The sequence below is a fragment of the Malaclemys terrapin genome, chromosome 5 (assembly GCF_027887155.1).
Source record: "Malaclemys terrapin pileata isolate rMalTer1 chromosome 5, rMalTer1.hap1, whole genome shotgun sequence".
Taxonomy (NCBI): Eukaryota; Metazoa; Chordata; order Testudines; family Emydidae; genus Malaclemys; species Malaclemys terrapin.
The window spans coordinates 120,899,498-120,922,955 of NC_071509.1; the positions used below are offsets into that span (position 1 = coordinate 120,899,498).

The following is a 23,458-nucleotide window of genomic DNA, read 5'->3' on the forward strand; positions in this document are numbered from 1 at the left end:
AAATGAAACTGAGTTGCAGTGGTATAAAACTGGAGTGGCACAGTGGTGAGTCAGGCCTGAATAAAACTCAATCATTTTTAAAATAAATATAGATGAAAAAAAGCAGTTCCTCCTGGACTTGAGTCCACTGAGTCCCTGATTTGAGATTACTGGCCAAATTCAGCCCAGGTCTGACTCCATTGATTGCAGGGCTGTGTTGACAATTAGAATCAATTTGGCACTAAAGGATTCTCCTCTCTGAAATGTTGTTCAATGTTTTGCCTTTGTATTGTTTAAAGGCCTGTTTGTTCTAGCGCCCTGATTCTACTTACATTTAGACATGGTCTTAATTTTCCTGCTGCGAATAGTTCCCCTCAAGTCAATAAGACTACTCACAACAGTAAAGTTAAGCACTTAAGTATTTGTAGGATCAGGGCCTAGAAGTCTAATTGTGTCAGGGAACAGTTAGAAGTGTCTACATGTTCACTGTTTGTAGTGTGGGAAAAAAGATTAGACCCCCAGTCAAGGAACTGTGTTGCAGTCTGGGTCATACCTAGTCAAGACACTGAACAGCAATTCAGTGTTCCCACTTCAGGAGGGGGATCTCCAGATTCTAAAGCAGATTGAACTGTGCAGGAAAATACAGTTTCTGGTATTATCAACTCCTATCCACAGATTGTGACACCCTCCTCCAACATGGTTATATGATCATGTCCTAGCCACCATACAAACCCAGCGTTAGAACACAAATTTCCCTAATCCAGCCATACAAAATACATGTTATGGTCAGATGTGTAGGGCAGATAGACACTTCGATTGTAAGTCTTTGGGGCAAGAAACTTGCCTTACTCCACATGCATATAGGACATGATCCAAAGCCCACTGAAATCAGTGGAAGGCTTTACAATGTCGTCACTGAGCTATGAATCAGGCCAATAAGAGCTGTGTACCTTTGGGGGTCTGTATAAATTATTTTAAACAAAATAAATAATCATAGTAAAAGATTTGAGAAACTCATGTGCACTAGAAACAGAGAATTTCTCTAGTCTTTCCACGGTTTCAGAAGCTTGAGGGCAGGATCACAACCAGGACATGGGTGGTCAGGCCCAATGGTCAGAGTCAGGGGGTGGCCAGGCCTCGAGGTTAGCGTGGAGCCAGAGTCAAGAATCAAGACCTCGGGACACACCCGGGAACGTGGCTGGGAAGCAGAAGCTGAATGCCACAGCCAAAGGGGGAGCCAGAGATGTGGTCGAGAAGCAGAGCCCTGGGAGACAAGGACGGAGACGGGCAGGAATTGAAGTGGGCACAAGAACAGACTGGGCAGGAACAGGCACAGCAAGCTCTGGCTGCTGCTGGGTCAAGTAGTAGCTTAGCTACGCCCCTCGCCCGGGGAGGAAGTGCCGCCAACCAGGCAGCCCCTGCCAGCTGGGCCCAGTGTGTTGCCAGGAGACTGATCCTGCTGCAGCTGGCTCCCTGACACTTAAAATGTCATCAGCTCTTGAGAGGGAAATACAGCATCTTGGACTTCGGTCTTATCCGATCAATCAAGAGGGAAACTGATTTTGTTATACGAAAAGTATTGCTAATGTTTACGTTTACACAAGGCTGGCCTAACACTGCTTACACTGAGTCAATTGAGTTTGATTTTATTGAAGTCAGGGTAAGCTCCCACTGGCTTTAATAGGAGCAGAGCTAGGCCACAACTGAGGACTAGCAAAACACCATGACTGGTTTGAGATGTTAAACAGTGTAATTTCGTACATTTACAAAAGTATCTTGGTATACATCTTTAAGAACAGAATAAAAGTGAAAAGAAAGTCTCTGTGGATAGGGCCAAACACTGTACTCTGACATACATCAGCAACTCCCCGGGGAGTCAAATGGAAGCTGGCTGAGCATCCAAGAGCTGAACTTGACCCAGAGCCAGCCGCATACAGCTTTCATAAGCAAAATCTGCCTTGGGCTGTATTTACTGACTCTAGCCATTGCAATTACAGCCCCACCATAACCAACACCAAATGTATCCATAAACAATTAAAAAAACCAAAACAACCGAATGAAGTCAAGCCAGCATAGAGAGAGTAGTACAAGCATGTTTCTGCATTATCCTCTTCATCCCCCATTGAAGTACAAGTAAGGGAAATGTCTAGACAAGATGACGGAGATCGGTGTTCACTAGATGGTAAATAATCTTCATGATGAAATGACAGTTCCGTTCTCTGAGCAAACACCTGTGTTTTTAGGTTCCTCAGTGGTCTAGAATTCTCAGGCAACACAAAATACCACCGAGAAGGGAATGGAGGCTCCTGCTGAAGTTATGAGATCTGGCGAAACCCAGGACGACTCCTCTGTCGTGCAACACCAATGACTCTGCAGCATTCCCATTCGTCTAAGCCAGTGGTTCCCAACCTTTTGTGGCCAGTAGCACATTCATGTTTTCAGAAGAGTGTGGCGGGCGCCAACAATTTTTCAAGGCTTATTTTGTATTTGTTCATTAAATAATACGAAAAACATCATATTTAATATTACATAATATATGAATCCAGAGAGGAGAAGCCGGAGAGAAGCCACGAGAACAGAGAACACCGGCGCCCGCAGCCCCAGAGTACTCTGTCCCCAGCAGCTGCGGGGTCCCGGCTTCTCTCCCCTACTGGGCACTAGGCGGGCTCTGCGCCTGCTGGGACAGAGAACACCGCGCCCGCAGCCCAGGAGTTCTCTGTCCCCAGCAGCTGCGGGGCCCCGGCTTCTCTCCCCTACTGGGCACTAGGTGGGCTCTGCGCCTGCCGGGACAGAGAACACCGGCGCCCGCAGCCCTGGAGTTCTCTGTCCCTGGCAGGTGCGGGGCCGTGGCTTCTCTCCCCTGCTGGGCACTAGGCGGGCTCTGCGCCTGATGGGGACAGAGAACACCGGCGCCCGCAGCCCCGGAGTTCTCTGTCCCCGGCAGGTGCAGGGCCGTGGCTTCTCTCCGGCTTAAGCCGTGGCCCCGCACCTGCCTGGGACTGAGAACACCAGTGCCCGCAGCCTGCAGCCCCGGAATTCTCTGTCCCCGGCAGGCATGGGGTTGCAGCTTCTCTCCCCTGCTGGGCAGTAGGCGGGCCCCGCGCCTGCCGGAAACAGAGAACACCGTGCCCGCAGCCTGAGTTCTCTGTCCCCGGCAGGCATGGGGCCACGGCTTCTCTTCCATACTGGGCACTAGGCGGGCGCACATAAATGCCCCAGCGTGCGCCATGGCGCCCGTGGGCACCGTGTTGGGGACCACTGGTCTAACCGATCCAACAATTCAACCATCCGTGGAAATTTTGTTGTTCATTTCCATAGATTAGGTGTACATTGCTTGGGCAAGATTATGTTCGGCTTTATATGGGTGAGCAAGGCTTAGGGAGTGGGGGAAGAGAAGGTAGGTGCAGTGGTTCCCCCATCTCCTGCACTGGCTTGTTTAGCTGTTCCCATAAAGGGGAGCACACAATGCACTTTTCGGAGGTGCTGTATAATCAGGCTCCCCTGTGCTAACTGTGTCAAGTCACTTAGTTAGCATCTCTGTGTTTAAAGTGGGAATAACACCACCTCCCAGGAGTGCTGAGAGCAATAGTCAGTGCTTGTAGAGTACTCTGAAGAATTAAAGAGTCATGTAAGTGCCAATTATTATTATTATTATTGCTTTGTAGAAGACAAACTACAGCATATGTGTACATAACACATTCTACAAAGACAAGCATTTATAACAGAAAGAAGCTAATCACAACAACATACGTAGTCCTTATGTGTGTATATTTGCCTCTTTATAATCTGTGGCACCTTCTTTATTAAATCAATAAAGAAGTTTCCTATGATTCATAAGGCCAGAGGCAGGGTTTCCATCATTTACTCATTACACTTCAATAACATAACAGCTTTACTTATAGCCTGAATGCCAATACAGTCCCTATGGTCTATGCAGAACATAAAAAAATAAAGCCGAAGTGCAGAACAATCCACAGTGCTGTCAGAACTTCTAGACATCAGTGTAATTTGGTATGACAACATAAAATGCCTTTCTGTACAGAACAGACATCAACTTCGTCGCAACCACGCACACTGTCTTTCCCTATCTTAGGGCTACCAGTTAGTTCCCAGTCACAGAAAACATTACAATGACATTAAAAGGTCAAAATAACTTTCTTATATAGATATCCACTCTAGATTTTTTGATGGGTTTGTTGAAGTGGTAGCATTAGTAGAAGAAGTTGCTGTTTGTTTCAGTTATCATATTTTCATTTGATTGCAAGTAAAATCATTGCATTAGGAGTTCCATTAAACAAGTTTTATACGTACACAAACGAATATTCACCACTAGGTATTTTTGCAAAGTAAACCAGAAGAAAAACTATTCTGACAGTATTAGTCAGAGGGGGAAAAAAGAACCATTTCATTTAGCTTACAGAGTTATGAAATTTTACAGGCTAAATATAAAGCATTTAAAGTTATTAACTGTCTAAACCCAGCAGCACTAACATACAGCCACCTCTGGGATGAATGGTGGCAACTTATGTCACAACACCATCACAGGGAGAGGGGAAGACTTTGGACAGGAACACTGGGTTTTACCCTAACCTTACGAAGTATGCTACGGTGCTTTGATATCCACGAAGAGCAGGTTCTCTCAATTTTTAAGATCTATTCCAAAAAGCATATCCTCCCCCTGACAAGTGCATGTTAGTCACTTGATCTACTGTGCACTGGAAGGTTGAAGACCTGTATAAACCATGGTCAGATTTAAACCACTGGTTCCATGTAACCTAGGCATTCCCAAAAATCGGATGTTAGACCATCAAGCCCCCTCGAAATCCAAATAAAATTCCCATATATAAATTATTACATTTTTAAATTTAAAACTACATTTTGTAGCCTGCTGCTGTAAGGGAACACCTTGTTTACACAAATTGTTCGCACAAATTGTAGTATGAGCAGAATTGGGAGCATCATACAAGAGCTTTTAAACCAATTTCTACCTACTTTAATGCTTTGAAAAATCAGATGCGAGATATAAAAAACAAACAAATAAGCAATATGATTTAAACCATAAATGGTTATCTTACAGTCATTACGCCATAAACGTAGGATGGTAATGGATTTTGCACGAGACTCCTTTACTGTCAGCTTGTTTCCTAAAAGAAAGATCGCTGACTGGCACAGTGAAAAATTTTGTTTGGAGGGATCTATCATTGATGACACACAGCAAAAAGTATTCCTCACCCTGCACCCTTTCAGAACACAGCCCTGAACAAAATGCTTGAAGTCTTTAAGAAATCTTAAACATTTAAGTGGACTGCACTGTGTAAAAGGAATTAGACAAGGACCTTTTCAGAAAGAAACGATTACTTAGCACTTACCACTGTAAAACCAAGTCAACTGCTTGCACAGTGGCAGAATGAGTGGGCAATTCTAAAGTTAATTTCTGGTACATTCTAGACTTCTATAGTCCTCAGCAGAATATTCACACATTAGAACCTGCTAGTCCTTCTGTAAACTACAGAACACATGTAGAAAATAATAACTATTGGGTTTTCGATTGTAAATTATGATTTTCCACTCCCACCTCCCTGTTAAACGGTACACACTATTTATAGCCACAAGGCACTGAATATATATGGGGAGGGGAGAAGTGATTTAAGTTAATAGTTGTCTGTTCAGCTGCCATTCACTGGCATGGCTAAGCAGCTGACTAGGGAGCAGAGTGGACAAACTCTGCTCCAGACATTTATATGTTTCCCACAATTAGGATTTTGAACAGACATGCATGGCACTTTCAGACAATCCTTCAAAAGGAGGCAGTTTCTCACTCACCCCTCAGCAACATCAAAATCCTGACCATGTCCTTGCTGCTAAAAAAAATAAAATAATAATCTCAATGCATTTATCTTTAGTTGTCCTTGCTGCTAAAGAAATGTTGCAATTCCTGTCTCCTACTGAGCTGATGAAAAAAAAAAAAATCTTATTTGAAAGACCAGGAGAATGCCAGTAATGTTCCCTAGCTGGTGTAACACCTAATAGGAGACTTGATCTTTAAGCAAATATTTTTCTTATGGAAAACACACAAAACATATTATCCATAAAGAACAAAACAAGAAAATATTTCATGCAATAACATCCATGAAGTTTGAACTGTTTATTGATACACTGTCATAATCCAAACAAAGCAACAAAAACACCCTGGCACTATATTTAGCCAGAGGTCAAAAGCCTGGCAGGAACTATGCCATGCAGGTAACACACTGTAAGGGATGTATTCATGAACTCGGACTCAGTTCAAGTCAAAAGAGGGTTATTGTTTTTTCTGCAAAAACTGAACACACACACACACACACACGTCCAGTATAGTTAGTTAGTGTGTGTGTGAGAACTTAAATTTCTGAATGCTTATAAAATACAGAGCTGCGCCATTGCTTTCCCTGAGCCTTTGTAAGGGTGGACTGCATTGGCTCCCCAAAGATGTTCCCACCATCATATGGCAAGTTCTTAAGGTTCCACTGTGCCTCTGGTTGAAGGCCAAACATTCACAGCCAATGCATCTGTATCTATTCTGGAAGCTATTTCCCTTCCTTTTGCAACATGGTCATTACAGGTAGGCTGTACCTGCTGCTGGCTTGTGTTCATGCTCTCAGTGAAGAGTTTTTGTTTTTTTTTAAATATTCCTCATATTTCTTGTTAGATAAAATAAGAGAACAGGCGAGCCTTTCCCAGAGCTTGAGCTAATTCTTGTCCATTTGGACTGATAGTTTTTAATGAGGGTAACCAGTACTGAGGACTGATAAAACTTTTCATCCCAGGATACCACGGAATCCTGGCCCCAAGATACCAAATGGCCAATCTTGTCCTCGGCTACAGCTCTCCACAATCACACCCTTGTCAGAAAGGCAGCTCTACAAAGGTACAAAGACTGGGAAGGACCTTTATTTTAATCCTTGATTTGTTTTAAATTAGAATAGTTCAAAATGTACTTTGACTGAAAGGTCAATGTTTTGCACTTGAGACAAAGAAGCTAGACATCAGCAGGGTATACTACTCAGCCAAGGTCATGTTTTCCTACTGCCGTGCCATAGACTGCATGTTTGTTCTGTCCCCAAAAGTTAGATAAAAATAAAGGCTCTCCTTTCCTCTCCATTACATTTCAAAAAGCTATTCTGGACTGCAAAATACATCAATTTATTTTTGTCACAACACTATTTTTATGGAAATACACTGTTGTTACTTTTAATACGGACAAATGGAGGAGCCATGGAAAAGCCAATGGTATCAGTTTACTACTGGTATCTATGCTAAAACAGGTTTTGTTATTTTGGGCTCAACTGGGAGATCTGCTATTCTGAGACCAAAAAGGCATCAGTCTAGTTTTCTTCCTTCTATTCAGAATGAGCGTGTCAGGCTAACCTACATGTGTAAGAGACAGCAACACTTTTCTTTTGCAAAAGATTTTAGTGGCACTTTTTTGTTTTGCTTATTTTATATTTAATATTTATAAATCTCTATAGAATATTTTGTAATGAAGTTATTGGAAACAAACAGTCCTCACAGAAAACCGATATATTATGGTATGGTAGTATTTTGTACTGAATGTATAAGTTTCCCCCACAGATTCTTCAGCACTCCATTATTTTTTAAAGCTGACGTGGTTTGAGTGAAAGGTGCAAGATTGAAATACCTGATTCATCTTTATTGCATGTGATTTCTTAACATCACAACTGTTCCCTTGTACTCCCCTCCTCCACAATCCTGGGCGAAAGGGAAGGATTGCTAATGAGAAATACTATCAGGCTATTTTAGGTTCTTTGAAGAGAAGAAGCTGCAGATCAAAAACAATAGCAATAATACTGAGGTGGGTGATGGAGAAAAAAGAAAGGAGAAGGCATATAACTAGTAGAAATAAAATCCAGCTTCCTTTATGCAAATAAGAGGAAACAAGTTTAACTTAATGTTGTAACATAGCTGTTTCAGCACACTGAATGGTCACCATTAAAAAAATCAACATTTACTTCAGTTATTAAGAGATACCATTGTGGTTTCCTACTTTAATTACAGAGGGGGTGCTGTGCATTTCAGAAACCACTGTATAGTAACTGTTGGCATGTCCTGACTTTTTTTTAAACAGAGACCAGTGCTCTTCATTAGTTCTGTGGATGCCCTAAAGATCAACTTTCATATCCAGCAAATTTAAGAAAGATTTTATGTCTGTAGCACTTCTCTTCCCAATGGCCTCAATGCAGTAAAGTACTTAAGGATGTGTATAACTTTAAGCATGTCAGCAGTCCCACTGAAATCAAGTTAGGCAAATAAGTACTTTTGCTGACTGCGGCCTACGTAACAAAGCATTAGACATCTATTCAATAACAGTTATCTTTCTTCAGAACCTATGCCACATATATAATCTAAAAGGCCCTTAACAATATTTCGGGGACCAGCTTGGAATTGACTTAGAAGGTTCAGAGGAGTCTCCTACTCCATTTTCCACAAAGCCTGAGCTTTTCTCTCAAGGTCTCTCATCCAAGTGTTGACCCAAGTAGACCCTGCCTTAGCGTGTAAGATCATGGCCTGTGGGGGTATGACTGCAGGCTGCGAGGAAGGCAGGATGACCTTTAAGATCATCCTGCCTTCCTGTATGAGATCTCCATATTAGATATCAACATGGGTGAGCCTCTATGTTGATTAAAGCACTCATTTATCTGGCATTAAAAAAAAGTGGCCAATTTTATAAAAACAAACAGACAGAGAAATGTGCAGGATCAGTATGTCATACCACTGAGAAGGTCTTATTATCTAACCTAGGTCTCAACAAGACGACTCGGGTACCAGTACCAAGTCTATAATGGGAAGTCATTCTCTTTTAACCCTAGAGAAAGCCACTATACAGTATATGCATGTATCCTTTAAACCACTACTAAGTATCTACATGTGCTCTGCCTCAATAATATATACTGATTCCGGAGGACAAGGAGATGAAGGACTGCAGACTCAATAACAGCAGTGACACTTCCTTCAGCCTGGACAGAGTTTTGCTGTATATTTTGCCGGTGTTCTCACATTACAAAACAGCAGTGTGGAAAGAGACATTATTTTAATAAGGCTACCATTTTGGTGCAGTGGTCACAGTTTTCAAGATAACCGTGAATTTGAATGAAGTCCATGACCCATCAGCAGTACCTCCTATCCCACAGAGCTTGGCCTGGCTCCCCGTTCCAGGCATTGTGACCTGGCCCACTCAGGTTTGGCGCGTCCATCCTTCCATAGATGGAGACAGAGGGGCAGTGAGCCAAATTTGATCGGCGTTGTGACCTAGCGCATGGGATTGCAATGCTTATCAGTTTTGGCCCATCTGTCCTTCTGTCTCCATCGATGGAGTGGTGCTACGACCATGTGGGCCATGTTGCAACACCCAGAGCAGAGAGCCAGGCCCAGTCCCAGGAAACAGGAGCCATCGCAGAAGGGTGAGTGTGGGTGCGTTTGCTCTCCAAACATCCCTCTATGGGCTCCTTACTCCCCCCTTTCCCTGACTTTTTTCCCCCCCTCACACCTCTGCTATGAAATTTATTAAAAATCTCTGTGATAAACTTGTAGCGCAAATTATAACATAGCACGATAAGCAGAGTGGAACCACCCCCTTCCCATTGCAAACTACAGTCCATATTTACATTTAAGTTTATTTGTATGTCGTGGAAACTTATGATTGTGTAATTTTGTACAATTATTTTCCTCTCGTATCTTGTTATATTACAGATAGGTTTATCTTTGTAAGCTGCTGTAAATAGTATTCAACCCTGTTCCTTCCTTCTTATTTTTTTTTTAGAGGACAAAAAAAAAAGACAGGGCAGAGTTTTGTCTCCTTATTTGTGGTTTGGCAATGTTCTCCAGTAGGATAAAACTAGAAAATAGGTTAGAAAGAGGTGGAAGGAATGACTCCAAGTGTACTCCAGCCAAAGTTGCACCCTTACCTAGAATTTAACAGTGGCAAGCTATACAATTGCTTACACACACACACTGCATAATAATGGAACGAAACTGACTAAGTAACTGCAGGCTTTTTTGCTTCTAAAACGTTGATGGGTGTCAAGTGAACATGTTGAGAGGCCCAATCTTTCCGTATAAAAATCTAGATTTTCTTCTCTAATCTGCCGATTCTGGCAAGAGAAAGTAATCGAACATGGTTACAGATAGCTCAAGTTAACAATACTATATTTCATTTACAAAGGTTATCACACCCAGAATATTTATCAGAAAAAAAATTGGAGGCAAAGCTTAATGAATGAGAAGATTTACGGATCAGATTGCACTTTAGGAGCTGGAAGCCAACTCCCATTGAAGTCAATGGAAAGACTCCCATTCAATGGTTTCAATGGGCACTGAGTCACAGAGCTAGCAGGTCAGGCCTGGGACTTGAAGTCAAGAGATATTCCAAGGCCTTCATATCTGACCTTGCACACGTCATTTATGATCTGTATCTCAGTTTCCCCTACCTGTAAAATGGGTTTAATAATTCCAAACCCTACCCCCAAAGTTAAACTGTGAAGCTTATTTCACTGATGTTTGTAAAGCACTTTGAGTTCCTTGGAGGGAAGGTGATACAGCAGTCCAAAGGATCAATATGATTTCATCAGGCTTATCTTACAATATGACTTTCTGATCAGCTGCTCATTGCTCTGAAAAAGAAAAGCTAAAATAACCTGTCTACAGTTCCAACAAGAAGAAAACGCACTAGAATAGGAACGTTTTACTCCAGCTAAAATACAGTTGTACTCATAAAACAGACGGTAAATGAAACAATAAGATTGGGAACGAAGGGAGTTTGGCATCACCAGCAGCCCAGTTGGAAATCTTTAGCCACACTCATCAGCCCATAAAAGGGTTTAAAAATATCTGACATGGTTTTCTTACTCCTTCCTCCAATTTGTTTATTTCTGGCAGAGTGTAAAAACACTAGAGGCCACTGGATTGCACACAGAATCTAAATCACATATATGGCTCTCTTATCAGCCAGCTCCTTGAACCTGAGATGTGGCAGGTACATTTTGTGAAAGCAGCCTCATGAAGTTTGTAATATGATACAAACACTCAGCTAGAATAAATAAGATAAAAAAAAATGAGTCAATAGTACTGCTAATAAGATAACTTAATAAAATGTTGCTGTTATTCATTCAGAAGAATACTTAAGGTATTAACTCAGCAGTTCTCAAACTGTGGGTCAGGACTCCAAAGTTGGAGAACCCCTGTTTTAACTAAATTAAATGAAAAATGTCATTTACTGATGCTGACTTTGAAAAACAAGAATGCGGTAAGTGTTTTGGGAAGAGTGAAGTACCAGTTGCACTCAACATTCCACCTCATGTGCCACAGTAAAGTGCGCCCTGGGCATGCATACTGTGTTTCTTTCTCACAAAGACAGCATGTCTATTCACATACCATTCCTTAGATAAACATCTCTATATATGATGAAATGTGTATGTACAGTACACGTGGTTATGTGCATACATAATTATATAATATTATGTGATATCTAGACAGACCTTCCCCTACATGAATATCTTGATTAGAGCTGGGCAAATTTTTCAGCTGAAACTTTCTTGGCTGAAAAATGGAGATTTGGGTCAACCAAAACATGTTGCCAATGTGTGTCTATTTTGCCAAAATGCTTCGGCTGAAATGAAAACAAAACAAAAATTCAGAAGTATTAAAATGGTTCATTTTGTCATTTACAAAATGAAATATTTTGATTTTTCAGGCTAGATTCAGATATAGATCAGGGAACAACAGTTGTGGACATGGCACAGACACATCACAGAAAGAGGGTCTGTGTCCCCAAGACCTTGAAATCTATTTTGTGCTTATGAGCCCCAGTCCATGATGCAGAGATCCATCCACACAGATCTTATTGCAGGATTCAGGCCAAAATTTGGTGGTTGCTGGGTAGAGATCTGTTTTCTGAAAAGGGAGAAGGGGACTGAAGCTCATTGTACAAGTGCTTCCATTTGCTAGTCTGTGGAGTAGCACTTGAAGTTGTCATTAACCTGCCTATCAAGTAAGCCAATGGGAGCAGTGCACCCAGGAATCTAAGGCTGTCTTCGCTGCTGCAAAAATTATGTTTTACCACAGGATACTGTAACACACATCAGCTCTCCAGCTGTAAAGTATTAATGGTGCCAAGGCACTGCAGTTTTATCAGGAAGTAAACTAAGCAAGGTCAATGCCCGGTGCCTTGTCTCCGCTAGGATAGGTAAGGCACAGTGATCCCACTGTAACCCCCCCCTCATCCCCACCTTTTCTACAGTGAAAAGACAGCATAGAAAGAAAGGAGATATTAGGTTAGGGAGTTCTAGGAGAGAATGATGTTATAGGGTGGCCGCAGGACTTTATGTGCATCTGCCTAGTTAAGGGAAATTAGGGGGTGTAGAAACCACGGAGATACAATATTCATGTGTCTATTCTAAACTGTTACTTTAAAATAAGAAACCCAAATGATTCTACACCATGTGCACAGTTTCATCACAGACTAAGAATTTAAAAAAAGCTTCCTTTTTTAATCAACTGCATTATTGTTCAAATACATTGCATTTCTAATTGCTCTCCAGTTAATCATTTCAACTAACAGAAACAGGTGTGCTCTGCTACTTTCCCCAGCAGAGCACACCTTTACGGTCAAGAGGCTGCTACAGGGAACACAGTAACAGCCACTGGTTCTGACAGCAGAGAGACGGTATCTTGGAACTGAAATCAGCACAGTGAATACTCGATCCTGTAAGGCACAGACCATATTTCTGTTTCTCTGCAGGCATCAATGTGACTCTTGACTGCATTACGGAAAACAGAGCTCCTCCACGTCTGCCTGCACAGGACTGATTCTCCATGTTCCACACACAGTACATTGAATCCAGGATCAGGGCAATATGATTTAGACATCAAATTCTATTACTATTTATCATTGCAAAGAAAATACAGCAACTTCAGAGAAGCTGTTAAAATAACAACGCTTATTATCAGAACAATGTTGAAAAAGCATGATCACTCACTTATTGCATTTACTGGTCTTTAGTTTGCATGAAGGTGACTATTCACCATATTTTATTGAAGAGGAAGGCAAATACACCATTTAGAAAATTAAAACACCAACCAGCAAAAATATTAATAATGACACAATTAAGGGATTGCTTACATTTCCCCCTAACTGGTTATATATTTCCATTTTAAGAGCCCAGTAGCAGTTTACTCTACACTGTTTTAGCACAGGCACACATCAGCAGTCACTGCTAAGGAGCTGTGTGTCCAGGTGCTATGAAAAGAGAATTGTCCAGTGAAAAGCCCAGCTTTCCCCCCTGTTTCTAAGGCAACTATAAAGGAGGATTACACCTGACATGTACCTGGGTAAAAGTATTCAGAGGATCAGGGCATCTCTAGTTGTGTTCTGTCAGTCCAGCTGTTAATTCTTCATTCCTGCACTACAGCTATACATTACAGGAAAGGGATGGGAAACCTCTCATATTGATTGATAGCGAAATTTACAAAGGCAAAAAGGGCTTTGAAGCACTCAAATCCCACTGAAAGTCAATGGGATTTGGGCATTTAAATCTCTTAGTGCCCTTTCAAAATACCTGTCTGTGTCATCATGGTAGGCTCCCCAGAAAGGAATGGGGTCATTTTTGTACTAAGCACTGAAATCAGGGGCACTGGAACAATTTTTATAGGGGGGCGAGGGGCTGAGAGCCAATGAACCAAAAAACCCTGGATATACTGGAAACCACTGCAAGCCAGGGGGTGCTGCAGCACCTCCCGCACCCTTAGTTCCAGCACTTATGACTAAAACCTTCACACAGAAAACAAAGCAAAGATGTGGCTCATATGCTCCAAAGGACCGGTAAGGAGCTGGTCAGACACATCCTGTAAACCTGCCTCAGGAACTCTAGAAATTCATCTGTTTGCTATAAAGAATATGCAACTATGTTTGAAGTGGAGGAGGTTAAGGAGGCAAGTCTAGTATTTTACATTGAGCTAATCAGGAATAAGACAAACTTTTAAACAACTAAACAAGTTTCACTCAGCAATGAAAAGAAAATCATATCCTGTAAACTGTTAGAAAAAAGTCATCCATACATAATATACAGTGCTATTACAATGTACAAGTACTACTGCCATTGCATCACTTCAACCCTGGTAATGATTAACGTCTACATGAATCTAAATAATAGCAAGTAAAAAAACCCAGCAATATACCTTTGCAGAGGCATGATTTCACAAGCCATTCCTGAAATGAAAGTTTAGATTGGTAACATACAACTGTTTCTTCCACAACCAGGTTTTTCTCTGCAGTGAAGGTCTTCTCACACTACCAACAGTGCATTCCTATTTCCTAGCCACAGAGAGAGGCGCAGAATTACCACTGCAATAGGCTACACAGAGGAAACTCACTGGAGAATACAGCAAGCTACTGTCACCCTAGCGAAGTAGCCTCTCCAAACTTCTCCGAGTAAAAGTAAAGCTGTGTTAGCTGCTGCTTCACTCTGCTACAATATGCTACTGCAGTACTCTTTGACCTTTTGTTCCAGAGAAGCAGCTGAAGCATCTAGCCAATCAGGAATAGCAGCTGCAACCGTTCTGTCTGCCTACCTCCTCCTCTTCTGTGGGCTTGCCATCCTGGGAACTCGAAACTTGCCCCAACAACGATTCCGCTGCTGAGGCTGACAGACAGAGGACACGCAACCAATGGCTGCTCCTGAGAAAAGCACACGCAGCCTCTTAAGGAGACAAAAGGTTCCAGTGAGAAACTGCATTGACACGAGGAAGTAATTGCTAGTCAAGCAGACTAAGATCACCAGCAAGATTAAATAACAACAACAACAACACAGGTAGCAGCAGCAGGAATTTTTTTATTTTTAAATTGACGTGGCTACGTGAAAAGGCACAACAGGTTTCTCTAGGGGAAACGTTCTACGTGATCCCTGTGCATGGCATGCCTGCTTGTATTTCCTGTCGCTAGTTGTTTTCACCCTGCTGCAGGCATGTCTGCTGCAGATTGCAGTACTGACTCCAGACCTGTGACATCACGTCAGGCACGTAGTTCTCGCTTCTTGGGGGAGGACAAGAACAGAACATCTTTTGATGCAACCCGTTGCGTCTTGCTCTTAATAAACAAAGAGGTGCCACCAACCAATGCCACATGCACACAATCAATGAATGTCAAACCCAAGCAAGTTGGAAAAACAACTGGTTTCCAATGACTAAGGGACTGGATGGGTACTGAGTCACAGTGGAAAAAAAAATGTGTAGCTTTGGGGGTTTAAACAGCCATAAAGTCATGCACATAATCCAAGGGAGATCAGAATCCAGTTGTACTGAAAATGCAAGTTACAGCTGTTGAGCCATTAAGTGGAAAAGATCTTTTTCTTTCAAGTGAATGTTGTGCAAGTCAAAAGTGCCAGACTGAAAGCCCTGGTGACTGAAATCTATTTGTCCTCAGAACCGGCAAAACATGGGAAGCAGCAGCACTTCAGTTATTTTTTAACTATATAGAGCCCCTAACACAGAGAGCACTAATTTCAGTTACTGTCTGTAGGTGCTACCACAAAGCAAATAATTAATAATAATATTAACGTAGTGCATAGAGGCCAACCAGGTTAGGCCCTCTTAGTCTACAATAGAAAGGATGCTGTACCAGCAAACCCTCCTAGTCTAGATGCAGCTTATACTTGCAAAAGGGTGCTTTTGCTGGTATAGCTTATATCAGTTTCCTGTCAGAAATAAGCTACAGTGGCAGAAGTACTTTTATACTGGTATAATTTAATTTACACTAAAGCTGTTGCCAGTATAGAAATGTCATTAAAAAAAAAATCACTCTTGAATTGACACTACTGTACTGGCATAAATTGCTAGCACAGACCCAAGCTTAGAGGCTACTGGAAATGCTACATACCTAAGCAAGATGCCAAACTTATATCCTTTGTGTTTACAGCACAGATACAATTTAATGAAACACTGAGCAAAGCCTCTTGCCTAATTCCCCATAACTGAACTAGAAGTTTATTTGTGTTTCAAAAATGTCACCCTGAGTTTTAAATGAATGACTAAGAAACATCGAACATACAATGATCTATTCCAGCCATGCGCACAGCTCCATGGAGGAGCTGTGCGTCCTAGTGAACTGGACTAATGGTATAAGACTGAGATACAACCAAACTGTCTCCCTTAGACACCTACTAACTGCAAAGGGATTCTCAAGGAATCACTGCTATCCTCAGCAATGTGTACCAATGTTTCTAAAGACATTTAGAATGCACCAGCCCAAAGTGATCTCTCTAAACCTTAATAATAACCACCATTTATTATTTGTATTGTGGTAGTGCCAAGGAGCCACTGTCATGGACCAGGGCCCCACTGTGCTAGTTGCTGTACAAACACAACAAAAACATGGCCCCTGCCCCAAAGAGTGTACGTTTTAATGCCAGAAATCAGTCTCTTAATAACAATGGGCCAAATTGAAACCTAGTATAAGCAAGCACGACTCTAGTAACTTCAATGGAGTTGCATCAGGTTTGAATCTGGCCCAGTGGCTTTTTCTAATGTAAACACCCTTCAGTGTTCAGCAATTATATAGAAAAAGCATCAAAATAACTGAATCTTTACAATAAAATTGAGCAGATAAAACACTTGGACCGGAGCTCAAAGAGCCGGGAAGCTCTTTAATTACTTGTACATTTTTTCTAATATTTTACAGTATATACAGTGACTGCCGTTGATATCAAAAAGATCCTAAAGTGCTTTAGTAATTAGACACAGCTCTGAAATGCAGTCATCTCTGATGCTGAGGGTAAAAGGCACACATCACACTGCACAAAAGTGCAAGGAGGTGAAATTCTCACCAAGTACAAATACACTCCCTACTCTTATGAAAAATACCATGAGATCTTTCATACACACACAAAGAGACAGAACCTTCATTTAAGTGATATCTCGCTAGCCTGACTCGTGTATTCTACCCTACTACTTCTATCCTGATTTTAAAATCCATGTATCAGGATAGATGTATTGAATAGCAGGGAATGAACAGAACAGGGCAATCATCAAGTGGTCCATCCCCTGTCATCTAGTCCTAGCCTCTGGCAACCAGAGGCCTAGGGACAACCCAGAGCATGGGGTTGCAGATTTGATTTCTCCTCCCCAACCACACAGAGGATTGGAGTCATAGCCAAGCTCCTCCCCCCTCCCTCCTCTCTCACAACTGTTCCGCGGTGTGCAGGAGGCGCTGGGCAAGAGAGGAAGGAGCGGGGACGGGTTGCGCTTAGGATAGGGAAGAGGCGGGGCTAGGGTGACCAGATGTCCCGATTTTATAGGGACAATCCCGATTTTTGGAGTTTTTTCTTACATAGGCACCTATTACCCCTCACCCCCGTCCCGATTTTTCACACTTGCTATCTGGTCAACCTAGGCGGGGCGAGGTTGGGGACTTGGGGGAAGAGGCAGGTGGGGATGGGGCTTGAGGAAGGAGTGGAGTGGGGGTGGAAAGAGGCGAGGTGGGGGCTTGGAAGAAGAGGTGGTGTGGGGGTGGGCTGGGAGAGGGGGGAGGAAGAAATCGAGCACCCCCTAGGTAGAGAGGAAGTCAGTGCCTATGAACTGAGTAGATCTGTTTTAACAAGGTGATTATATTATTAATAATACTTTATATGGATTATGTTTTATTTAGATCTTAGGCTCTTCAAGCCAGCGACTGACTCTTTCTGGGTATATACCTGGCCCAGCACAACAGAGCCTCAATCTCAGCTGGGTCCCCTAGCTACTAGCATAATGCAAATAAATAATAAATAGTTGACACGGTATTTAACAATACAAAGCCAGGCTCCATACAGTGGAGGAGAATAGACAGGAACTATACATTTCAAATGGTATAGGGAAAGTGCACTGCAGCAACAGCACAGGTTAGTTTTACTGATGTTCCCAATATGCCCCTTCTGACTAGATTTGCCAACTTTCCAATTTCTTAAAACCAGACATTACACCCTCGCACCCGATTGCTTGATCCCCCCGCCCTCCCCCCTGCTGGTTGCAGTCTCCCCGCCCTCTCAGGACTTACCTGTGGCCTGCAGAGCCAGGCTTGGAGCTAACCCAGAACCTGTTTGCCTGCTTGCCCAGGAGTTGCAGGTAGGAGGTGGCCCTGGCTGAGAAGGGGCTGGCGTGGGTTGACTATCCAGTGTCTGCCCTGCTCTGCTCTGGCCCCTGCCCTGGCCCCTCAATTCTGAGGCCAGGCTGGCAGGGGGAAGGCTGGTGGTGGCATTTGCAGGCAGCAATCCCCTTGTTTCGGTGCCCTTGCAAGTGGTAACTGGACTTTTGGTGTCCGGTCAGTACTTTTGACCGGACACCTTACAGGTCCCCCTTCGACCAGACTTTCTGGTCGAAAACTGGACACCTGGCAATCCTACTTCTGATTCCCTCAAAATCTGCTGCCTCCACATCCTCTGTAGCTGCTGCCAATGGCAGTCTAAAACCCTGACCCTCAATCTTTATGTTCCAAGATGAGGAAAGCTGGGGGGCATAGGGTGGGACCACCAATGGTGGGATGTGTGGGGTCACTAACCCATTTGTTCTAGGACACTGGGGTCTTGGAAAGCAAATTCCGATATCTGGAACATGATCCTGCATTCAAGGGACACTAAGGCAGGCATGCAGAGAGTTTCTGGCATCCCCGCATTACGCACTGGCCAAGAATTCCCAGAAATGAGCAATGACTTTGCTGCCATATCTAAAATAAATACAAAAACCCACCATGCAGCAAAAGTTACTCCTTGGAAATGAACGATTTTGCTAGTTGATCTATGGGCTGGTTCTAATACAGTGGTTCCAACAGCATCTTGTAACCCTGATTTAATATCAACATTGACAGCATGACCCTTAAGAGACATTCAGGCTCAGAGGAGCCAGACACAGACTCAGGGGAAGCAGTGGCCAGAGTCTGTTAACTACATGTTTAAAGCTTCCATGTGGATGTAGGTCATATGAATTAGTCATGAGCAGTCAGATCCTTTGAGAACCAAAAGACCCCCATGGATTAGCAGAGGTTTGCCAGACATCAGACAAGGATGCCTAAAATCTGCACCCCCTGGTCCCTCACAGCAGGAGAAGGAAGAGTTTGCATTTAAAAAACAAAACAGAACAAACCCAATGCACAGTCCTGCAGACACACAGGAGTAGGGGGCGTGTCATGGAAACACATAAAAGAGGCTAATAAACTGAGAAGTGGCTCTGCTTTAGTGAGTTAAACTGTTCGTTTAATGCTTGCTACTATTGACAAAAACAACAAGGAGTCTGGTGGCACCTTAAAGACTAAGGTGCCACCAGACTCCTTGTTGTTTTTGTAGATACAGACTAACATGGCTACCCCCGGATACTTGCTACTATTGACAGGCTCATTGAAAGGTCATTAACAATGCTTCTGTAAATGGTTTCAGATGTGGCGCTCTGTTGCATAACAATCACATCCATGCATATTATAAAGTGATGCTGTTTTTTTTTTAAAAAAAACCAAGCAGTGCTAATATACGCTTCTCTGCCATCTCAGACCTTGGGTGTCATTATTTGACCTCTCTCTAAGTAAGTGACTATTCGCAGCACATAAACCTCCATGGTTTCCTGTTAAATTAAATGTGCTTTTATTTATCTAAAACCAAGTACAACATAAAAAAGGAAGATTTAAATAATCTTATATATAAAATTGCTCTTTAGCTAAAAAAAACCCTTGTATAGTATAGTTTCCTGACTTGATATTAAATGCACCTGATATTTATCAGGCAATACCTTATTTTTCATATAAAACAGCAATTATTGCCATATTATGTTTCTATAAATCCAGATACAGTAGAACCTCAGTTATGAACGCCAGAGTTACGAACTGACCAGTCAACCACACATGTCATTTGGAACTGGAGGTATGCAATCATGCAGCAGCAGAGACAAACAAACAAAAGCAAATACAGTACAGTACTGTGTTAAATGTCAACTACTAAATAAATAAAGGGAAAGCAGCATTTTTCTTCTGCATAGTGAAGTCTCAAAGCTGTATTAAGTCAATGTTCGGTTTTGAAAGAACATCCATAACGTTTTGTTCAGAGTTACGAACAACATCCATTCCTGAGTTGTTCAGAACTCTGATGTTCTACTGTATTGCCATCAGAATGCTAAATCAGCTAAAAAAAAAAATCAACTAAAATTTACCTAAAAGTCTATTGATTGCAGAGAATTTTCAGATGAAAGGGAAGGTGATAATTACCAAAAGATTTTAACTTGGAAATTTGCATCAGAAAAGAAGGACCATTCCTGGCATTATTCTAAAATAAGTTGTAGGGCTCAGGCGAGTATTAGTTGTTATTCCTTAATGCTCTCTATGAAACTCAAAAACAACAAGGAGTCTGGTGGCACCTTAAAGACTAACAGATTTATTTGGGCATAAGCTTTTGTGGGTAAAAACCCACTTCTTCATGCATCTGAAGAAGTGAGGTTTCATGCATCTGAAGAAGTGAGGTTTCATGCATCTGAAGAAGTGAGGTTTTTAGCCACGAAAGCTTATGCCCAAATAAATCTGTTAGTCTTTAAGGTGCCACCAGACTCCTTGTTGTTTTTGTAGATACAGACTAACACGGCTACCCCCTGATACTATCTATGAAACTCAGCTTCACCCTCTTTGTGCCTTTTTCCCATGGTGTTTCCCTTCAAGGGGCCTTCACTTTCCGCACCCCCTCCCTCAGCTGTGTCTTTAACATTTCTAAAATGCCAAGTCTGCGGCAAGGTATCATGGCTCATGTTTTCCCACATGTTCACTGGCTTGAAACTTTAATGCCCATTAAGTGCAGAGAGATCAAATATGGAAAAACGTAACTGCTGGCCTTTTGCTAGAAGCCCTGTTTTCCCAAGGCTTTAATTATTTCTGGAGTAAAGGCAGCTTTAAGAATCAAATGGTGTAGGCATTGGAAAATGTGAAGAGGAGTAAAAAAAGTACTGTATGGGACTGAGGTCAGCCATGACTGTGGCTAGCACTATCTGCTATTCAAACTGGGGTAAGTCACACCAGTGCAAACCTGCATTTACACAGGTGCATCGCGTCACTGGGGATTTTATCCCATCACTATATTTGTGTCACTACACTAGTGCAAAATTCCCTTATCTTTGATCTCTCAATACGAGTCATTTCTCACTATACACTATGCAGACCATGAACACTTTATGTATTCCTCCTTTAACAGTAACTATCTGTAATCGTAATAGCAGATTAGACAATGCATGTTTAATTTGAAGTCATTTCGCTATCTTAAATGTAGCAGAGATTTTTTTTCTGTCCCCCAATCATACTTTTAACTTATGCTCCCGCAGAATTGAGGCTATTTATCACATGTAAAACTTGGGCATCACATAATTTTTGTTGTTGTTGATTGTTGTCTGTACTTGTTAAATCTGTCTCCAAGACTAAATGAAATAAATTCTCTTATGCACGTTTTATCTCTCTATCAATTTCTATTGCTTAGGCTGGCAAAACTAATTTGTCCACAGTGGGAGAACATTTCAGCAGCTGCGTGCTTATCATGGGATAAATGGCATCACCACCTCAAGAGAACGTTAGCCCAAGGTTTATCCCCACCATATATTAGGAAGGGCTCAGGGTGGAATCAACCATCATTCTTACATTAGAGGCAAAATGGCCTAATGGACAGAGCTTTGGCATGGGAGAACCTGGGTTCTATTTCCAGCCATGTCGCTAGCCTGGTGGATAAACTTGGGCAAGTCACATCACCTCTCCAAAGCTCAGTTTCCCCATCTATAAAATGGGGAGAATACTCTCCTCCTTTGTAAGCACTTTGAGAGCAACTGCTGAAAAGATGTAAGAGCGAGGCATTGTTATTATACAACCCCTACTCTCATGCACAAAGGTGTGTGTACTTGCATAGAAAGATTATAGGCACTATAGAAATTAGCTAGTGTAGGCAAGGGCAGGGCCTTCTTTTGTACCTATACCGCTCTTAGCATATTGTATGAGCTATCAGAAATAAACAACAAAAAATGAGTGAAAAAAGTAAAAGTGTCTGAGGCCAAAATATTCCAACTGGGTTACTTAAAACTAGGCATCTAAATTCATAGCGGCACCCAAATTTGAACAACTTGCGCTCATAATCTTTTATCAAGGTTTCTTTTAAAAAAACAATCCAAAAGACACTGGCTGAGACCATACATAAATAATCTCAGCTTCCCAAAAATCAATGTTTAGAGATTGAACGTAAGGATTTGGACAGGAAGCATCATGACAATCATTATTGTACTGTCGCTTTCTCCTCTTTCTTTACTTTAAACACTTTACTGCATAGCAAGTATTTTCCCCCAGAGTATGAAAAGAGACAAGAGACCAGGAACTGTGAACCGCACAGAACTGGAGGTTGAGGAAATAACTGATCTACTTAATGGATTTTATAAGGATTGTGGTGATGTCTGCCACTTGAAAAGCATTATAGCAATTATCCAGTGCCACCCTTCAGTGTGATGCACACATAAGATACCCACTGAAAAAATAAGATCCTGACTGTTCTGATGAAAGTTTTAGTTAAAGCTAAAGATCAGTTCAGTGCCTCTTAAACATTGCTTTAATATTTACTAAATTATATAGTAGCTTCTCCTTTTCAGAAACATCAGATGTGAAGCAGTGATATAAGCACCTCCTAATCAGATGCCTGATGGAAGTCTGATGTATGTTACAAGGAAAAGAAAATATCTAAACAACTTAAAAAAACCCAACCCGATACTATTTGTGAACACGCTGGATAGGTGCAGTTTTTGGTGTAATATAATTTGTGCAAGTAAATGATGGCATTTCTATGTGAAAAATCCATTGGAAAGAGTTTTGCGTATATAAGATGGTCCGTGTGCATAAGCAAAACACTGTGTGCATATAAATAGAAGGTGCATTTTCAAAATGTAGCCCTTAATTGTCCACGTAAAGCAGCCTGAATATCACATTTAAACGCTCCTCTCCACAATATCTATATACATTGCATGGGATTCAGTTTATTTCAAAAGGATGAATGAGTAACTGATAGATCTCAAAGCGTAACTGTAAACAGGGAACTGTCATCAAGCAGGTATGTTTATTCTCAAGCCTCGCAGGACTTGGTTCTTGGCCCTACGCTATTTTTAACATTTTTATCAATGACCTGGAAGAAAACATTACTGATCAAGTTTGCAAACGACAAAGATTGTGATCTTGTTAAAAAAGTGAAGAGGACTGGTCAGTGATACAGAGCAATCTGGATTGTTTGGTGAGCTGGAAGCAAGCAAACAATCATAGAAATGTAGGGCTGGAAGAGGCGTCAAGAGATCATCTAGTCCAGTGGTTCTCAAAGCCGGTCTGCTGCTTGTTCAGGGAAAGCCCCTGGCGGGCCAGGCCGTTTTGTTTACCTGCCGCGTCCGCAGGTTTGGCTGATCGCAGCTCCCACTGGCT

At 42.0% G+C, this 23,458-nt stretch overlaps 1 protein-coding gene across 8 annotated transcripts in view; it reads right to left on the reverse strand.

Annotated features, from left to right (window-relative positions):
• The window catches only part of LOC128838332 (protein FAM13A-like), a 359,314-nt gene that overhangs the window by 67,210 nt on the left and 268,646 nt on the right, over positions 1-23,458 (reverse strand). The window contains exon 1 of one of the 8 annotated variants that reach the window (XM_054030438.1): positions 14,209-14,538. The exons of the other annotated variants lie outside the window; for them this stretch is intronic. Within the exon in view, the coding sequence (XP_053886413.1) occupies positions 14,209-14,237 (29 nt within the window). The 5' untranslated portion in view covers positions 14,238-14,538. Of the gene's footprint in view, positions 1-14,208; positions 14,539-23,458 lie in introns of those variants that run through there. 8 annotated transcript variants of the gene reach the window in all.